The 20,136-nt window shown below is 36.9% G+C and overlaps 2 protein-coding genes across 2 annotated transcripts in view; one reads left to right on the top strand and one right to left on the bottom strand.

The window, feature by feature from the left end:
* LOC136241684 (uncharacterized) overlaps window positions 1-20,136 on the bottom strand; it is a 111,715-nt gene that overhangs the window by 36,423 nt on the left and 55,156 nt on the right. The gene's annotated exons all lie outside the window — the stretch shown is intronic.
* Window positions 14,315-16,201, top strand: LOC136239870 (ATP-dependent helicase wrn-1-like). Its single transcript, XM_066030618.1, has 4 exons — window positions 14,315-14,428; window positions 14,759-14,929; window positions 15,080-15,300; window positions 15,349-16,201. The coding sequence occupies exons 1-4, from the start codon at window positions 14,315-14,317 to the stop codon at window positions 16,199-16,201; spliced, it is 1,359 nt and encodes a 452-aa protein (XP_065886690.1).

A 20,136-nucleotide genomic window follows, 5' to 3' on the forward strand; every position in this document is an offset into this window, starting at 1 on the left:
CGATTGCCTTGAAATTTGGCACACAGAAGGGGGATATAAAGGCGCATCTCGGTACCAACTTTGGTTGGAATACCATAAACAGGCAAAGAGTTATGAGCGATTATTCACGAAAAATAACACCAATATGTTGTCACGCCTACAGGGTAAACCGCGTATGGGACAAAGCTGAAAATCGGTGGGTGAATAGGTTAACTATTGAACCTCAAACCTTTTGTTGTTTGAAAGAAATCGAGCTAAAAAACAGGAAGATACAACGAAAAAACCAACAGTGTGTAACAATTACGCAATCGAGATTAGCTAATAAAAAAACGACTGCTTGCCACACCTACCAGATAAACCGCTTGGGGTAATGCTTTGAAAATCGTTGTACAGATGGAGTAATCATCTTAGAAAGGCTCATCAATGGTGTAGAAGAATCAGACTTAAAGCCACGGAGTTATAACACGAGATCCAACTTGGTGCAGCAAGTGCGAGATCGAGATACTCTAATAGAGCAGTCATCCTAATAGAGCAGTCACCCTGAAGAGAATTCAAGAGATCAGCTAGAAACAAGAAACCTGTATAGAGATCAGCCACACACAAGTCACCCTGTAGAGAGATCAGCTAGAAGAAGTTACCTTGTAGGGAGTTCATGCAACTATGGAAAGGGATAGTTCAGCTAGAAAAAATCACCTTGTAGAGTTCAGCTACAAAGAAACCACCATGTAGAGAGTTCAGCTACAAACAAATCGCCCTGTGGAGAGATCAATAGAAGAAGTTACCTTGCAGAGAGTTCAGCTACAAAGAAACCATCATGTAGAGAGTTCAGCTACAAACAAATCTCCCTGTAGAGAGATCAGCTAGAAGAAGTTACCTTGTAGAGAGTTCAGCTACAAAGAAACCATCATGTAGAGACTTCAGCTACAAACAAATCTCCCTGTAGAGAGATTAGCTAGAAGAAGTTACCTTGTAGAGAGTTTAGCTACAAAGAAACCATCATGTAGAGAGTTCAGCTACAAACAAATCTCCCTGTAGAGAGATCAGCTAGAAGAAGTTACCTTGTAGAGAGTTCAGCTTCAAACAAATCACCCTGTAGAAAGATCAGCTAGAAGAGGTCACCTTGTAGAGAGTTCAGTTACAAAGAAACCACCATGTAGAGAGCTCAGCTACAAACTAGTGACTTTGTAGAGACATCAGCTAGAAGAAGTTTACTTGTAGAGAGTTCAGCTACAAAGAAACCATCATTTAGAGAGATCAGCTTCAAACAAATCACCTGTAGAGACTTCAGCTACAAACAAATCTCCCTGTAGAGAGATTAGCTAGAAGAAGTTACCTTGTAGAGAGTTTAGCTACAAAGAAACCATCATGTAGAGAGTTCAGCTACAAACAAATCTCCCTGTAGAGAGATCAGCTAGAAGAAGTTACCTTGTAGAGAGTTCAGCTTCAAACAAATCACCCTGTAGAAAGATCAGCTAGAAGAGGTCACCTTGTAGAGAGTTCAGTTACAAAGAAACCACCATGTAGAGAGCTCAGCTACAAACTAGTGACTTTGTAGAGACATCAGCTAGAAGAGGTTTACTTGTAGAGAGTTCAGCTACAAAGAAACCATCATTTAGAGAGATCAGCTTCAAACAAATCACCTGTAGAGACTTCAGCTACAAACAAATCTCCCTGTAGAGAGATTAGCTAGAAGAAGTTACCTTGTAGAGAGTTCAGCTACAAAGAAACCATCATTTAGAGAGTTCAGCTTCAAACAAATCACCTGTAGAGAGTTCAGCTACAAACAAATCTCCCTGTAGAGATATCAGCTAGAAGAAGTTACCTTGTAGAGAGTTCAGCTTCAAACAAATCACCCTGTAGAAAGATCAGCTAGAAGAGGTCACCTTGTAGAGAGTTCAGTTACAAAGAAACCACCATGTAGAGAGCTCAGCTACAAACTAGTGACTTTGTAGAGACATCAGCTAGAAGAAGTTTACTTGTAGAGAGTTCAGCTACAAAGAAACCATCATTTAGAGAGTTCAGCTTCAAACAAATCACCTGTAGAGAGTTCAGCTACAAACAAATCTCCCTGTAGAGATATCAGCTAGAAGAAGTTACCTTGTAGAGAGTTCAGCTATAAACAAATCACCCTGTAGAAAGATCAGCTAGAAGAAGTCACCTTGTAGAAAGTTCAGTTACAAAGAAACACCATGTAGAGAATTCAGCTACAAACTAGTCACCTTGTAGAGACATCAGCTAGAAGAAGTTACCTTGTAGAGAGTTCAGCTACAAAGAAACCATTCTGTTTAGAGCTCAGCTGCAAACAAATCACCTGTACAGAATTCAGTTACAAACAAATCACCCTGTGGAGAGGTCAGCTAGAAGAAATTACCTTGTACATAGTTCAGCTACAAAGAAACCACCAAGTAGATTGTTCAGCTACAAACAAATCACCCTGTAGAGAGATCAGCTAGAAGAAGTTACCTTGTAGAGAGTTCAGCTATAAAGAAACCACCATGTAGAGAGTTCAGCTGCAAAGAAATCACCCTGTATAAAATTCTGCCACGAACAAATTGCCCTGTAGAAAGATCAGTTAGAAGAAGTTACCTTGTAGAGAGTTCAGCTACAAAGAAACCATTCTGTTTAGAGCTCAGCTGCAAACAAATCACCTGTACAGAATTCAGCTACAAACAAATCACCCTGTGGAGAGGTCAGCTAGAAGAAATTACCTTGTACATAGTTCAGCTACAAAGAAACCACCAAGTAGATCGTTCAGCTACAAACAAATCACCCTGTAGAGAGATCAGCTAGAAGAAATTACTTTGTAGAGAGTTCAGCTACAAAGAAACCACCATGTAGAGAGTTCAGCTGCAAAGAAATCACCCTGTATAAAATTCTGCCACAAGCAAATTGCCCTGTAGAAAGATCAGTTAGAAGAAGTTACCTTTTAGAGAGTTCAGCTACAAATAAACCACCCTGTAGAGAGATCAGCTAGAAGAAGTTACCTTGTAGATCGTTCAGCTACAAACAGATCTCCCTGTAGAGAGATCAGCTAGAAGATATTACCTTGTAGAGAGTTCAGCTACAAAGAAACCACCATTTAGAGAGTTCAGCTGCAAAGAAATCACCCTGTAGAAAATGCAGCCACAAACAAATTGCCCTGTAGAAAGATCAGTTAGAAGAAGTTACCTTTTAGAGAGTTCAGCTACAAAGAAACCACCCTGTAGAGAGATCAGCTAGAAGAAGTTACCTTGTAGAGAGTTCAGCTACAAAGAAACCACCATGTAGAGAGTTCAGCTAGAAGAAATTACCTTGTAGATAGTTCAGCTACAAACAAATCACCCTGTAGAAAGATCAGTTAGAAGAAGTTACTTTGTAGAGAGTTCAGCTACAAAGAAACTATTTTGTAAGAGCTCAGCTGCAAACAAATCACCTGTACAGAATTCAGCTACGAACAAATCACCCTGTAGAGAGATCAGCTAGAAGAAATTACCTTGTAGATAGTTCAGCTACAAACAAATCTCCCTGTAGAGAGATCAGCTAGAATAAATTACCTTGTAGAGAGTTCAGCTACAAAGAAACCATCATGTAGAGAGTTCAGCTGCAAAGAATTCACCACTGCCCAAATTTCAAGGCAATAGCTCTTTCCAATCTGAAGTTATCAATTGTCAAAGTTGGCAAATTGGATGTGTGTAGAAGGCCCCTTTTCGCAAATCCGGTCCCACATGTATTATATATATATATAATTTGTACATTTACTGATATAATATTTAAAGTACATCTACTTCATCTTTTCTTCTTCCTGTAGTAAAGAAAAAAAACATAGGTTAAAAAAGTCCCAAAGCTGGCCTATGGGCCAGCTTTGGGGTATACGAATACAAAAAGAAATGAAATCTAATCCAAAACAGCCAAGCTGTAAAAAAAGTGCGCGGCCCTCAGAAAGGCTATGGTGAAAAAAGATGTGAAATCCAAGGTGGCGGCCAAGAAATGGCTGTGATGGTAGGTTAATGGTAAAAATTTTAATAACAACAATTCAGGTGAATTTTTGTGCCGCCTTTTTACAGCTTGGCTGTTTTGGATTAGATTATATATATATACCATAACCTAAAACAACTGAACAAGTTTTCAGCCTGAACTTTTCCCAACAAATTTTTCCTCATATAGCACAAGTGTAAGGAAAAATTTTACAAGCTACAGTATAGTAGGGATCAGTACAATAAATATAGTGCATAAAACAAGAAGGATCATAACTTGAATTACAAATTTAATGTATTTCCTACTTTAGCCCAATAAACCCATGGCTACTACAGTAGGAATTAAATTTGGCACTTCAGGTGATGGTATAGTTTTTATAGTATTGATCCCGAATGGCATGTAAGATTCCTAATTTTTTTATACATGCACCTGCTTGTTAACTTCCTTCAGAATATAATTTAACTTCTATAACACTGAACATAGCACCAGATGTATAAGGCGTATGAAGAAATGTGTACCACTACTAATTACTAATCAGAAATGTATAGAGCTGTTTTAAATTAGCTTTCATAGAGAACAGTTATAGAGAACAATACTAAGCTATATACATTTCCTGCAACAAATTTGCGTACTCTGACAGTTGGAGACATGATGCAGAAATTACAGATGGTTTTCAACCTGCAAATTGACATATTCTGCTATCAGTGAAAAGCAAAGAAGAAGTCAACAGTGAAAAACTCAAGCGCATAAGCCTAATTAGCTGTTATAAGTAAGAGATGTTTGCTTGTCTGAAGACATCAGTTAGTCAATCAGTCAATTTTAAAGTTCTTAGCAACTTTTTGGAAGTTGCCTGACCGCACCTGCTAAAAATATACGTATGGCCACATAAACTTAATTGTTAGTTTCTCATCCTCCTGTACTCAAAATAGCTGTGCGGGAGGGCAGATTTTTATTTTTACTAAATAGATAGCAGAATTAGTTAGCTAAGATGACTCAAAATGCATGCAATTAGACTGCTCTAGCAAGGTACCAACTATAAAAGATGCTAATTGACCTCCATTAGTCACCAGTAGTGCAAAAAATTCTTGATGAAGTACAAAAAATGGCGATGCAGGCGGAGATGAGAAACTGATAATTAAGTTTATGTGGCCTATGCACAAATTTTATTTATGGTCCAATAAAATTAATTTCATACATGTCAAGCTGTTCACTGGTTTAGATGATGCTTTTCTGGGCAAGTCATTAAAATAAGATGAAAGAATGTGATTTAGTATACACGTACGTATATACAACATCACTTAAATAATAAGCATACACATTTCCAGTGTATGCATGTGTAGTGCAAATTTAAAATTGAAATCGGATTCCATAAAAAGTAGTGAAACAAGATATATGACAAATGGTATGGAGCTATTACAACATAGGTATGTGGGAAATCCCTTCATTGGCATGTTACCACCATCTGTTCAATGCAATAATTTTTAGTTTGCAAACTATAGCACAGCTATGATATACATGTCTGGCTGTTCTATTAGAATGAATAGCTATGACTGCTTTATTAGAATATGCTGGATCCTAGTTATACCAGCCACAATGTTTTTTTATTATTATTTATTAATGCTTTACAGCACAAGTGCTGAAGGTCTGTAGGACACCTGGTCCTACAGCCTGCTCAAAGACTTTACCTACTTAAGATGTGTTTGAAAAGTTGGAGAAAGGAGAAAAAATCCATTACTGGACCTAGGTAGCCTCGAACCTGCAGCCATCCGATTACGCTCGAACGCTTACAGGAGTCTACCAGGTGGTCAGGATGTTTTCTCCTTGTTATTTTCATGTAATTATATCCATAGGAATTCTAGAGAGTAACTCATTGTCTCTAAGTACCCCAAGTAGAACCAAATGGACACAAGTTTATTTATTAATGCTTTACAATGTGTCTCAGGCAATGGTAAAGTGTTCAGATAAGTGAATTGTTCAGATAACTGAAGCCCATACATTTATACAGTGTACAACAGAAATTTATTGCTAGGACAGGATGGCCAATCAAAAGTAAATTTGATTGGCAGTTTGTGAAATTGCATGGCCACAAGACAGAGTTATACATTAATGGTGTGCAAAACACAAGTCTTCTAGGGGCATGCCTCCCATCCCACCCCCAAGAAACTTTTTAAAGAATCTGAGACCAGTACAGCTACTTACCACTGAATCTAATTCACATATCTTTTACATAGATTTAATTACATTGTCAGTAATAGCCCGAACATATGTCAAACATCCATTAGAAATGTTTGTTAAGCTTTTCGTTATCCCACCCATGCTCTATTTTTATGGTTATTAAAGTATGTTTTTACTGTGCTTTCAACATTTTTATTTTTAAATTGGTTATTAATTTTGTGGTTACAATTTTCACAAATATATGTAATCTACCTTTGTGCAGCATGCTCATAATGCGAAATAAAATTATCATCATTTTTGTCATTGATTTGACTAATTGAGTGGGTGTAACAACATAATGGCTGATGACTGACCGTTATATTCTACTCAGAGCTCTGTTGCAAGCTCTAATAGAACATACACCTGTACTCAATATACTCTAATACAACAGTCTTTCCGATTCAGATGAACAAAATGAGGCTAAGGGTTTACTGTATATTTATCAAACAAGTATATATTAAGGGGGCATGGTTGCCATGTTGTATTATCAACAGTAAAATTGAGTTGATTAAAGCTAAACTATTGAGGGTCTGGTTGCTATGCTCCAATCATTTAAGGGTGTGGCCACCGTGTTCTGATCACCTAAGGGTATGATTGTTATGCTTTGTTTTCAGTAGCATAAGTGCTTCAAATAATTTTGTGGCATCTAATGCTCTTCTAAGGTAAGTGTCGCTACAGAAAATTAATTCTTCAGTAGGTTTCCTTGCACGAAGAAGATGACCATGTAATTGGAGATAAAATGAAAGGCTAAGCACAGAATGCAGACACTAACAGAAAACCACATATCACACTTGAATTTGTTGTGGTGTTAAACGGTGGCTATGTGCTGGCCTCTAGCCTTGTTATTGTGATCAAGCTGGCAGTCAGGCAGCAAAGCAGACCAAAATAAAGGTTTTGGTTTGCAAAAAAAATGTTCAGTCTTCTGTGCTTTCTAGTGGTTAACACTGGATTTGACATTAGATTCACTACTGTAAAGGTGCTTTGTGTTGCATATGATATATTTATTGTATAGTGGCATCATTTTGGCAGGCAACCTTCATTTTGGGGAGAGGGGGAACCCTACTATGCATACTAGTACTGTGCTGTATGATAGTTCAACTAGTCTCAATATGAGTCTGCAGTATGTACTATAAACCATACAAACATGTAACATACCTGCACAATTATAAAAACCAACTGGTCTCACAAAATGCAACTAAAAGTATTGGTTTTCACTTCTGATGGGTATAACCAGTAACCACTTGACTGGAACTTTACACAAATGACACAAACCAAAAGAATGTCACAAAGAATATATACATATCACATGGAATACACAAATACACGTGCACACACCAGATACTAGAGCAATGTAGTCTCCACACCATCTTGCTGCCAGTACAGCTCCAGTGTGAGCTTCAACTGACTTCTCAACTATACCCAGTTTGGAGAAGAACATCAACTTGCTTGCAAGAAACAGTGATAATGAGAAACTGGTACATTCTATGCTGGATAGCTATAGCTTGACATATAATTTGGCCAGATTAGAGATCTGTAATACATCAAAATCAATACCTGGAAGCTATATATGTACTGGAAACAACAAATTTTGCCAAGTAACATTGTATTTATTCAACAATTTTAGTACAAAGATTACCATGGCATTCTCACAATTCCAGTTTGACTAGCTAGGATATACTTGAGAAGAAACAATATTATGATTTACTTTGAAAATATTTATGTTAAATCCGTAGGAAAGCCCATTTTAATCACCGCACAATAGTGAATTATTCCAGTACAACTTGGAGAGCATCCGAAAGTGTCCTAGTTCCCTACATCTTGTGGCCTATGTGGATTATGTGAGTGTCCTCATACTTTAAGATTCCACACTAGCACGTTCAGTATTAGATACTAAATATGCTTTATAGACTATAAATCTAAGAACAAACAATAATATTTATATAGTTTTAATGTTACAACTACACAACACTACACAAGCTTTAGTGAGAAAAGGACTGTGATTGTACATTCTCTCTGTTGTTTATTATGAAAAGAAGCATGTTAAAACCTCATTAATAGGGCCAACTATGGAACCAATGATAAGTGGCTCCTATTTTGAGGTGGACACACCTCTTATTACTTATGATATTTAAGTCTAAAATAGAGCATTTTTAATTAAGGATAAAGATGTTAGATAGCAATCTTTTGGGGATAATTTAGCACTAGGAGGCAACTATAAGGTTATTGGTGGTTGCACTAATGCATTATAAGATATTTGGACCAGATGGTTCAGCACAGCTGGTAGGGACCCGCCGATTATGCTCACAATTTTACCTATTATGCTATGCTGCACTGCTCAAAAATTTACCTATTATGCTCAAATTTATGCTCAATACTTACCTATTATGCTCAAATTATGCTCAATTATTTATGCCTCAGTTCTCATGCTCTGCTAATAATTTCCAGTTTATGGATAAATGATAAGTGGCTGAAGCACTAACTTACTTGTCAAAATGCATATCACAGAAAAGATCGATATACTCTAATAGAACAGTCAGCTGTGTGATTGTTCTATTAGAATAATTATATCGATCTTTCTGTGATAACTATTTTAATAAGCTAGAATTCATACTATTACACAAATATTCTACCTATTATGCTAGCATTATGCTCAATGCTTTCAGACACCTATTATGCTCATAATTATGCCAGCATAATCGGCGGGTCCCTAACAGCTGGCCTGCATGACACCCTAACCCAGGAAGATGGGACCCACTTAAATGAAACAATGGCATAGACAAAAAGCTACATTTTAAGTACAATGTTGGCTGCAGTTAATATACCAAAATCGTCTATGCACATATATGCAAGAATGCAGAGTAAGCACGCATTAATCAAAAGTTATAACATTATGGGAGTGGTGTTATCCCAAACTTCTTATTACTTACAGCTTGATTAATCTTATTCTACAGTTTTTTTAATCTTCAGACTGATTTATATTATATACTTATCATTCACAAGGCCATTATAATTATTCTATCTAAACAATAATCCTATTTGGGGGCCTCATTACATTCTAGACAACAGAAAGGTAGAGAAGATACAACGAAGGGCTACTCGTCTCATCCCACAACTTCAAGAAAAATCTTACTCAGAGAGGTTAACTAGATTTGCCATCTCTTCATTATAGACGATTGAGAGGTGATCTAATATTTCTTTTCAAAATTCTTAACAATTATTTCACCACCGATTTTACTGATATATATACGTACTCAAGATCTATTACCAGGGGGCATCAATTCAAATTGTTTAAGGAACGCTCAAGACTATTCTGTAGATCTAATTACTTTATCAATAGAATCACCAACAATTGGAATAGTTTGCCTAATTATGTTGTAAATAGTTCTTCGATTAACACTTTTAAATCATTATTAGATAGTCATTTAATTGATTCAAGATTTATTTTTGTATATAAGTCATTTAATTGATTCAAGAGTTATTTTTGTATAATTACTGCATTGATTGGGTATGCAGGCTGTGCCTTTACCCGTATTTAATCATAATCATAATAATAATCAAAACAGCAAAACCATGCACCCCTGGGAACATTTTATAAGCTCATTGCATTTTGTCCTTAACTTTGACCCATTTTCATATCTCAAGTGCATACAATCAATCCATCACCCAGGTATGAGTCAAATCCAACTACTCTACAAACTGGATGAAACCCACAGAACTAATACTTGAATGGAACATGACCTTCATGACCTGGGTCATCCAAGGAAATAGGTCTTAATGTAAACATTAATATTTATAGTAATAGTATAATAGTTAGTGATTTCACTGAGAATCCATTATACTTTTGTGCAAGTCCATAGAAACAGTAGACAGTGGTGGTGGAGCTATATCACTATAGAATCAAGAGAAGAGATGATAGATGGAAAGCCAACTACTCATGTATTTTCCTGCCAAAAAATATTTAAAGACTTTGGCACTTAGGCCACTCCAAATAAATGCTCAGTTTCACGTTCTCTTCTCAGGCATATTCTCAGGCATATTTGCATGCGGGTGAGCAGTTCATTTCCACTACGAACATAAAACACTTGTATAGACTATATATCTATATATACGTATTCGGCATGCAAATTTGACTTACTATTTATTTATTTATTGTTAATCAGCAGGACCCTCCAGGGGTATAATGCTGATGTGCAATTACATGTGTACAATTTCAATTAGTTACTTAACTATATAAGTATGTACAATTACGACAAGTTACTTAATTATATACATATGTACAATTACAATAATAAACTATAAAAATATATACAACTTCAATAAGTTACTTAACTATATACATAGAAGGGGCTAATTTTTGCTTAAATTCTTCAACACAGTCAGTCTCAATAATCTCATCATCTAATCTATTCCATTCTGGTACAGTTCTTGGGAGGAAGGAATATTTATATACATCAATTTTTGGTTGGTAAGGTACTAGTTTAAAGTTGTGTGAGTGTCGGGTCCGTAATACAGTAGATTTAAATGGGAGATAACAGTTCGGTATAATTATTAAATCATCATAGTGTAGTACTTTATATAGTAAAACTAGTCTAGCTGATTTGCGACGTTCTTGTAGTGTAGGCCATTGCAAGTTTTCAAGGAAGTTAGTGATGCTGTCTCTATTATTTCGTCTCCATGGTTGACCTGTGACAAAACGAGCAGCTCTATGATGGACCATCTCTACTTGATTTATGTTGGTTTGGTGATATGGATCCCATATTGGGGAACAATACTCTAAAATAGGCAAGACAAATTGTTTATATGCTAGCTCACATAGATGGCTTGAACAATGCTGAAGATTTCATCGTAAAAAACCAACAGCTCTGTTTGCCTTATTGCAGATGTAATCTATATGTGGTTTCCATGAAAGTCTGTGATGTAACTTTACTCCAAGATACAAATGTTGTTCTGTAACTGCCAGTGAGGTGCCATTCATTACATACGAAAATAAACTTTTGTTATGGTGATTAGAAATTTGCATTATCTTACATTTGCAGATGTTAAAGCCATTTGCCATTTATCTGCCCACTTTGACAGTATTGTCAAGTCTTGTTGGAGTGTTTGATGGTCTGTTGAACTGTGAATAACTTTGTATATTAAGCAATCATCTGCAAAGAGTTTCATTTGGCTACTAATATAGGGTCCACAACGCGAAAAATCGATATCCTCCAATCAACTACCTAACTATTGTCATGTGTTAGGCTAAGTGTAACTTGAATAACACCAGCATGGCAGCCAAGTTTGTCACTTTCTTTTAGCTATTATTATTATTATTTATTATTTATTACAGGTAATTTATAAGGCTAAACAGCCTGTTACACCTGATCAACAGGTAAAAAAAGTACAAGTAGACTAATTACATACATTTATACATAGTGTTAGATGAATTTTGGTAGAAAACGATACAAATGTCTTAAAATCACGTGATTTTTCGTTTCAGCAGTTCGTAGGGTTCTTCGTATGCCACGATATTCACTCTCAACATTGTTCAAGTAGTCTGTCATCAACTCAAAGTATTGGTGGTTTGATTTTATTGGTCAGTTTCCGGTGGCAGCACGATCTGTGCAGCTTTTTGGTGACAGACAAAATGTTTCTTGCTCTGGAGCACAGGACAAGCAGAGCAGCAACTGCGCCGTAGGTCAGCAATGACCAGTACTAGGTAAAGTACCTGCATGTGGAGTATGGTTATAATTGAAGCTTGTTAGCCATCCATCTATATGCTGAAATTCGGCCAAACTGACGCGATTTTTGCAAACAAATACCAGAATGGTTGATACATCAGTGAGACAGTCTCCAACAGCAAGGATACGAAGCTTATAAACACCTAACAATATACGGCTATCTCGCCCCGTAAATGCAAAGAGCAATCCAATGCATGAACTGAATAGGCACTCACGTGATTGATATTCAAATCTCGGAAAATACAATCATAATCTATTCCAATTACATTAAAATCACTTGGAATCAAGTGACAATCAGTTTGTGTGCATTAGGTTCAACATCTCGATTAGCCCAGCACTGAGTCTGAGACTCTCCCTATGATGCCGTCACAGCATAAAACGCACCCGCACTGGCCCAGACCACGCCTGAGTGAACAATTAACACAAATATTTACAAAAGGAGCACACTGCATGGTTCCTATTCAGAAATGAAAGTGATTTCATGGGTATTTTCGCAATTTAAATTTCGATCACGTGAGTGCCTATTTTATGCATTGGATTGCTCTATGCGTTTACTGGGCGAGATAGTCGTATTGTTAAGTTATGATTATGATTATGATTATATACTGGGTCGAGACCGAGGGGTCCGTCACTGGCAGGAATATCGTCGAACATCAGAACTGAAATATGGAATATATTCAAATCATATTTCCGTATATGTACGTGTATTTTCGTATATTGTTCTTATCACGTGATATAAGATTACGTCATTTAATTATCTGCGGCGGGCTTCAATTATATCAAACTTCTTGTTCTCCTCGCTTATTCTCAAGGTTGTTCCACTGCTTGATGGTTTGCGGAAAGTAGCTGTAGCTCTGTTGGTAAGCAGTTGTTTTGGCTGGAGGGGTTATACTTACATTCGTCTTGGCCAGCTCAGTTACTGATTGAGTCTATATAAAATGGCCCGCTCCTCGCTGGCTCCATTGCAACATGCCAGCTAACCATCATTGCTCGTACTGCGTAATCCTCGGCGTAATCGTCCCAACTGTGTGAAAAGTACTTCATTTGATATGAACCAGTAGCCTAGATAAATAATACATGGATGGAATGTAGAGGAATATTCAGGAATATTGAGGAATCCAATTGAAATATGGAATATGCAAGAATATCGCGAATATTTGAAATATAATCTGAAATATGTAGGAATATGGAATATCATGGAATACAATGCCCATATTCCAAATATCGTCGATGATTTCGCTAGTGACGGACCCCTCGGTCGAGACAGCACAGCTGATAATTGACCCAGGTAATTACAGACAAAAAAAACATTTAACACATACATACATGCATACATAAAATTATTTATTGTGTGATGACAAGGTGGTTGGTAAAAATTTCTGTGGATTGCTCTTCAATAAAGTTGTTAGGTAAAGTGTTCCATTCTCTTAAAGTATTCGGAAAGAAGCTTTTCTGATACGATACAGTGGAACTGACTGGGATTATAAATCGATGTTGATGGAGCTGTCTAGTTGGATACTGAGTTGGTAAGAAATAAGATGGTAGCTGTATGGAAGGAGTAAGCTGATGAACGATTTTGTGAAATTGGCTTAACCTATTAATGTGTCTTCTCTCTTGTAGGGTTGGCCATTCAAGGAAGTTCAACATATCTGACACACTACTGTACCAACTAAAATCAGAGAGGACCCATCTTGCAGCACGTCGTTGGATTTTTTCTATGTCATATATTAAGTATTCATGATAAGGGTCCCAGACACAAGCTGCATACTCTAACAATGGTCTTATGATGGTAATGTAGGCATTTTGCTTGACACTACTACTACATTTACTTAAGTTGCGCCGAAGAAAATTTAAGGATCTGTTTGCTTTAATGCACATAGCTTGAATATGATGCGACCATTGCATGCTTTCATGAAAAATAAGTCCCAGGTATTGATGTTGTTCTGTTATTTGAAGAGTTTCGTCATTTAAATTATAGTCATAATTAATGGGAGATGTTGATCTTGTACACCTTAATACTACACATTTGTCAATGTTCAATTGCATCTGCCACTTTTTAGTCCAGTTAAGAATGATGCTGAGGTCTCTTTGAAGGCACAGTGAATCTTCTAAGGAATCAATTATCCTATACATAACACAATCATCAGCAAATAGCCGAACAGTTGAAGAAATATTTTCATCAATATCATTAATGTACAACAAAAACATGAGAGGTCCCAATCAGCGTTGAAACCGGGTCGGGTCATCCGGTAGTCTGGCGCCGCCCGCCCCTTCGCAAAAAGTAAGGGTCTGGTGAAATACAGATACTAAATCATTTCTAGCGCCCAGATTCGGCGCTAGCCAATTAGTGCATGCCAATGACGTTTAAACCAATTACTACTAATACGTCAAATACAAATCGCTTGGCAACGGCGAGTCAACTGTAATTTTGGCGGAAAGATGAATAAATGGCTTCATTGCGAGGACATAGTGTGACGTTTAGCGAAGAAAGAGTTTCTGACGCCATTAGAAAGGCTGGCGTGTACTTTGGCTACGAGAAACTTAAAGATTTACAAGTACAAGTATCAAATATAGTGTATCCATGAACTTTAATCAATTATAGATACCAGTTTTGTCTGCCTATTTGTTTATTTATAGCTATTATCTAATTTGTCTAAAAGACAAAAGGCATAGCCTATGCAAGTGTGATCCTCTAAGATGCTCAAATAGCTAAAAACATAAAGTCTGTGCCGGGATAGTCAGTCACGTACTCTTCGTAGCCGGACACTACTTTGTGCAGGTGTTTGGCAATCAGTGCATGCGTGCTACAGTGTTCATATATTACAGGTCATATTTATGTTTTTGGGTGCACAGCACATGTTTCATGTGTTATATTATGTATTATATTACAGGTCATAAGTGGGATCATTTTTGGACAAGATGTGTTTGCAGTGTTGCCAACAGGCTTTGGAAAAAGCCTTTGTTACGCCTGTTTACCACTGGTGTTTGACCTTTTGTATAAGCCAAGTCAGCCATCCATTGTATGTGTGGTAACTCCTCTGACAGCAATAATCGAAGATCAGGTGCACATTATATTCGCTTGTAATTGTTTTTGTGTACCGTGAATTGTGAACATATGCTATAAAATATTGTAGTACTGTTGTCAAAGTTTGTGAATGTACATAATGTATAGTAGTACCTGACATCAGCTGCAGTTGTTCACACACACATAGGTGTCGAGTCTTTCATCCAAAGGTTTAGCCACCGGTAGTGTAACTGGAAACATGACTAGTAATATGTTGGACAGAATCAAAACAGGGAAATGCCAGCTTTTATTCTTTAATCCAGAAATGCTGCTGCAACAAAGTATATGGCGGTGCCTTTTACAAAGTAAGGAATACAAATCAAGACTACAGGCACTAGTTATTGATGAGGCACATACTGTTATAAAATGGTAAGTTAATCTTACTGACTGCATGAATGCACAAGCGTATTTACTTAGGGGTGAGACATTCAGACAGTCTTTGAAGAATCTAGGAGAAATTAGGAGCTTACTGCAAGAAGATGTGAAATGTCTGGCTTTGACTGCCACTGCAACAAAAGCTCTTCGTGTTAAAGTTTCAGAACTAATTGGCCTAGTCAAACCTCTAGTCATTGCAGTATCCCCGTGTAAACAGAATATGATGTATGCAGTTTCAAAGTTTAATACCATTGAAGAGACATTTGCACCTGTCTTGAAAGGAATTAAAACCCAGCGGACATCATTTCCTCGAATGATTATATATAGTCGCAGATATGACGAGTGTAACAAGCTATATTTGTACTTTCGAAGTGCTTTGGAAGATGGGTTTACTGAGCCACCTGATGCTCCTGATCTTTGCAGGTTTAGGCTGGTGGACAAGTTTACCAGCTGTATAGTTAAATCAGTAAAATCACAAATCATTGAATATTTTGGAAAAGACTCGTGCCTAAGAATTGTGATAGCAACGGTTGCTTTTGGTATGGGGTTGGACTGTCCCGATGTGAGACAGGTAATACATTTGGGAGCCTCTGACAACATTGAAGGATACATACAAGAAACGGGAAGGTGTGGGAGGGATGGCAAGCCATGCTTGGCATTACTGTTGCTAAGTAACTATATGAACCACTACCGTGAAAAGAGTATGTTAGAATACCAATCAAACACTACCCATTGTCGCAGAGATATGTTATTCCAAGATGCAGATGAGTATACTCATGTTGATATGGGAAGCAAATGTTTATGCTGTGATGTATGTACAAAATCATGTGATTGTGGATCATGTGTACAAAAGCATGGTATATGTAATTTTACATTTCTTGACACAAAATTGTAATATTATAATTTCTTTTTTGACTCAAATTTAATATGTTCTTCAATCCATTTAACCATTTCTGTGTGTGACTTGGCATGCAGTGGATCTCTTGGGTTGACAAAATCGTAATGACACCTGCCAGAGATGTTTGAAAAAACAGATTTACTTATTAATTCACCAATCACCATTCTTGTATCTTTATCTGATCTTGCAACACTATGATGGCCTGATCCTTCCATTATACCATTGTTTACATCAAATTGCTTTAAGACAGGATCAAGAGTACCAAGTGCCTTTGCTACTCTAGTAATGCATTGTTCAGTCTTGTTTGCTCCAATCCCTTTGATTGATGTTTTGCAAAGGCGGTTGAGGTGTTCACAGTGGAGGTCGTTGGGTATGTTTTTTCCCGGTTTACCATGTGTGTTAATAAAGCGGCTCCATATTAACTCTGATGCTTGACGGTCTGATAAAAGAAAATCATGCTGCATAAGAAAGTTAAAACATTCAATTGCATAGTTTCGTCTCCCTGAACTAGTGAATATTGGCAGCAAGTATCTGTAACATCTTAGAAGACGTAACCCATCTCCTTCTTTAATTGAGTCTTGTAGCTCTAAGTACAAACATCCAATAGTTAAAATTTGCTTTGCATATCCAAAAACTTTGTCTTCATCTATAGGTGCAGAAATATTGTAACTTATGGAAGTAAAAGTGTCCAAAATATTGGATACAATCTTGCAAAGAATTTTTTCACGCTCATAATTTTTCTTTGTCCAGATGGTTTCGGCATTGGGTAACTTGGTAGGATAGTCATCCACTGTTGAAATTCCAAGCTGCTCCATTGCAGCAGCTACAATATGGGAGTGTATCACCAAGACAAAAAAGTCTTCACAAGCATCAAACCCATCTATTGGAGTTTTAACAACATTTGTGCGTTTTATAACATTTCTAAGTTGGTACAGGGTTCCTTGTTGACTACAAGATGTTGGTGAGTAGAAGTATTTCCATATCACCTGCACAATGATGAAAATAAATAATAATAATATTCACATATTTTATCAGGAGCGGATCCAGGAAATGGAAAAGGAAGGAGCACAAAACAGGCTAGATTGTAGATGATTCTGGAGAGCAGATTGCTAGTGGCTATATTTTGAAGCAGGAAATCACCCCTTAGTAGTGTCTCACTGTTGATCGGCTTTTGCAGGTAGTTTTAAAAAAATTTATAGGGGTATGAAGATTTTAAAAATCAACAGAACAACAATTATTTTTAGAGATGCTTTGTACACATGAAGGTGCTTGGTGACAGTTTGATAGCTGTTTTGACTCAGATTTGATGATTTCAGACGAGTTTGTAATAAATGGTCATAATATGCAGATAGCCATATATTTTTGACCTGATAAGATTTACCATCAAAAAGTTTTTCATCAAGGAAGGGGCGAGGAGCATTTGCCCCGAATGCTCTGCCATTGTGTATACACTAAAATGTATAATACTATTTCTGAATCACACATACTTAATATAATTATGCCCAGTACAAAGTGATACTCACCCCCAAGAAGTTGGCTTTTGTGTGCCAATCTTCTACAACTGGGATTAATCCGTCAAGCCTGTTAGAAGGAGTTTCAGCATTAGACCTACTACTCAGAGCAGCTCTTGTCCTAGCTGCTGTCATCTGGTCACCTCCAACCAGTATCTTGTGCATTTGTGCATTGTTCGTATGAACAATTTCACCAGTGCTTATTGTTTTTTCTACTACATATGGCACCTGTGGTACATACTGATGAAGGTGTGTTAGAATATCAACCATGTCATCTCCCTTAGCTTCATTTTTTAGTATAATCCCTAACGGAACCTACACACGTAAACACAAGCCAATATGAAGTAAAATTCTTCACAACCATATAATAATTATTTTAAATATTTAGAACACAATAATTATGAGAATTACTAGTACTCTTAAGTAGTTGAAACTAACCACACATGATCTGGTACTCATTTCACTGTAATATTTATGAGTGATGTGCCATTCAATCAAATCATCAAAACTCAATTTGAAAAATTTCAAATGTGTAACCAGTACACGTGGCACCATTTTTGAGATGTTATCCCCCATTATTAAATCATCTTGTGTTGTTGGTAGAAGAGACACAGCCATAGAGTGTTTGTCACTGAGGTTACCATATAAGCCTTCCTTGCTTTCATCAGATAGATCACTGAAATCGATACGGTTCTCAACAGCGTAGGTATGAAAATAATGAAGGGAGAGGTTTTGTTTGTCAAAACGTAAATGTCTTCTATGTATAGATTTGTCTATGTTGTCTCCACACAATCTGTAACCTCGATGTCTTGTAATTAAAGGATAGCCTGTATAACTTTTGATTGGAATAGATGGTTCTATTACTTCTGGATGCTGCACAACTAGCAAACATGGTTCATTTTCACTAAACAAGTCAAAATTGATATCATTATGATCCACTTCAGGACTTATTCTACCCTCATCATTTGATTCATCTTCAAACTCCTCGCTGTAACTTGCTTCACTTTCACTTCCACCTTCATCATGATCAAGACTAATACATTCAGAAGTAAAGGATTCTAAGTCATCCTCAGACACAATACTAGCACTGTCATAAGGGACATCCTGAGAGTGAAGGTCATCATCAAGAACAAGTGTACTTGTCATGGGTTGCTGTTGGGACTGGACCTGCAAGACACTAATGTAACTATTTGCTCAAAAAAACTAAGCACCACAGCATTATTAAGTATACTCTGTACAGAATGCCATCAGTTTGCATGCATAATTTTCTCCGTAAATATTATACTGAGTAATCAATGCATTTACCTCAGCAAGATTTAAGTGCAGAGATGGTAAAAAAATATCTCTCCAGTTCTTCACAGCCTGATCAAAATCATTTCCTAGTTGGTTGATACATGTAATGGTAGTCTTATGTGTCACAGTCATGTAAAGATTTTTCAACCTTTGAAACACCTTCAATGCATACATGTAATTAGTTAAGCAACACTCATTATTTTTAGGTACCTCCTTTCCACTGCATCCCGAATACAGAATCAATCCTACTATCTTGTGAATCAGGCTCATACGATTATTTCTAAAGTTTAAAATCATTGCAGCACACATTCCAATACTGCCATCTCTGTTTTTCTTTGTTAGTACAAGCATAGAGAATGCTTGTTAACACTGGGGCATTCACTTTTAATTCTGCTACCAAAGTTTGCCATCTAAAATCTTTTGCTGATTTAGTAAAATCTCTTCGGAGAACTGAGTCGACTTTTTTTGAACACATAGCCTGTAGCTCAAGCTGAATGACCCTGTTAATCTTCTTCACCAAATAATATTTCACTTTTTTTATCAGTAAAACTATGATCTGCAACACCTTTCTTGTGACCCAGAGCTGCTGCCTTACTTATATTTCTCCTGTTAGGGGTTTCCAGATTGTACAGCTTTAGGCCTGAAATGTAGTCGACTGAAACCTAACCATGTAAATACAAATTAAAGGTAAAAATGCATGCAGCACCATCGGTACCATGCACAGGATGGACAGTATACAAGAGCCCTGGCAAGACTTAGCTACACTATTAAATTACATACTGTTACTGCAGGAGAGACATCAACATTAGTGCCTCTCTCCTGATCGGATAGTCGTAGACACCGTCTTGCAGGTGTATAGCTCCTCTGTCCACGAGAACTTAACTCAAGCCTTGTTCTTTTGGGGGTATTCGATTCTTTGTCTAGTTCCTCTCTGTCTCCTAGATCTATACTCCTTTTCTGATTGTCACGCTCAGCGGCGCTGTTAAGTGATTGTATTGCCGTTTGCAAATTCATAATAATTTTTCTTTGTAGCAAGCTGTACTTGTCATAATCAGAGAAACAGGTTTGCACATCTTATTACTCCATGCATTCAGTATAGCATTGTTTTCTGCTAGTTCTTGACTAAGT

This window comes from Dysidea avara, chromosome 12, assembly GCF_963678975.1.
Source record: "Dysidea avara chromosome 12, odDysAvar1.4, whole genome shotgun sequence".
NCBI classification, from domain to species: Eukaryota; Metazoa; Porifera; class Demospongiae; order Dictyoceratida; family Dysideidae; genus Dysidea; species Dysidea avara.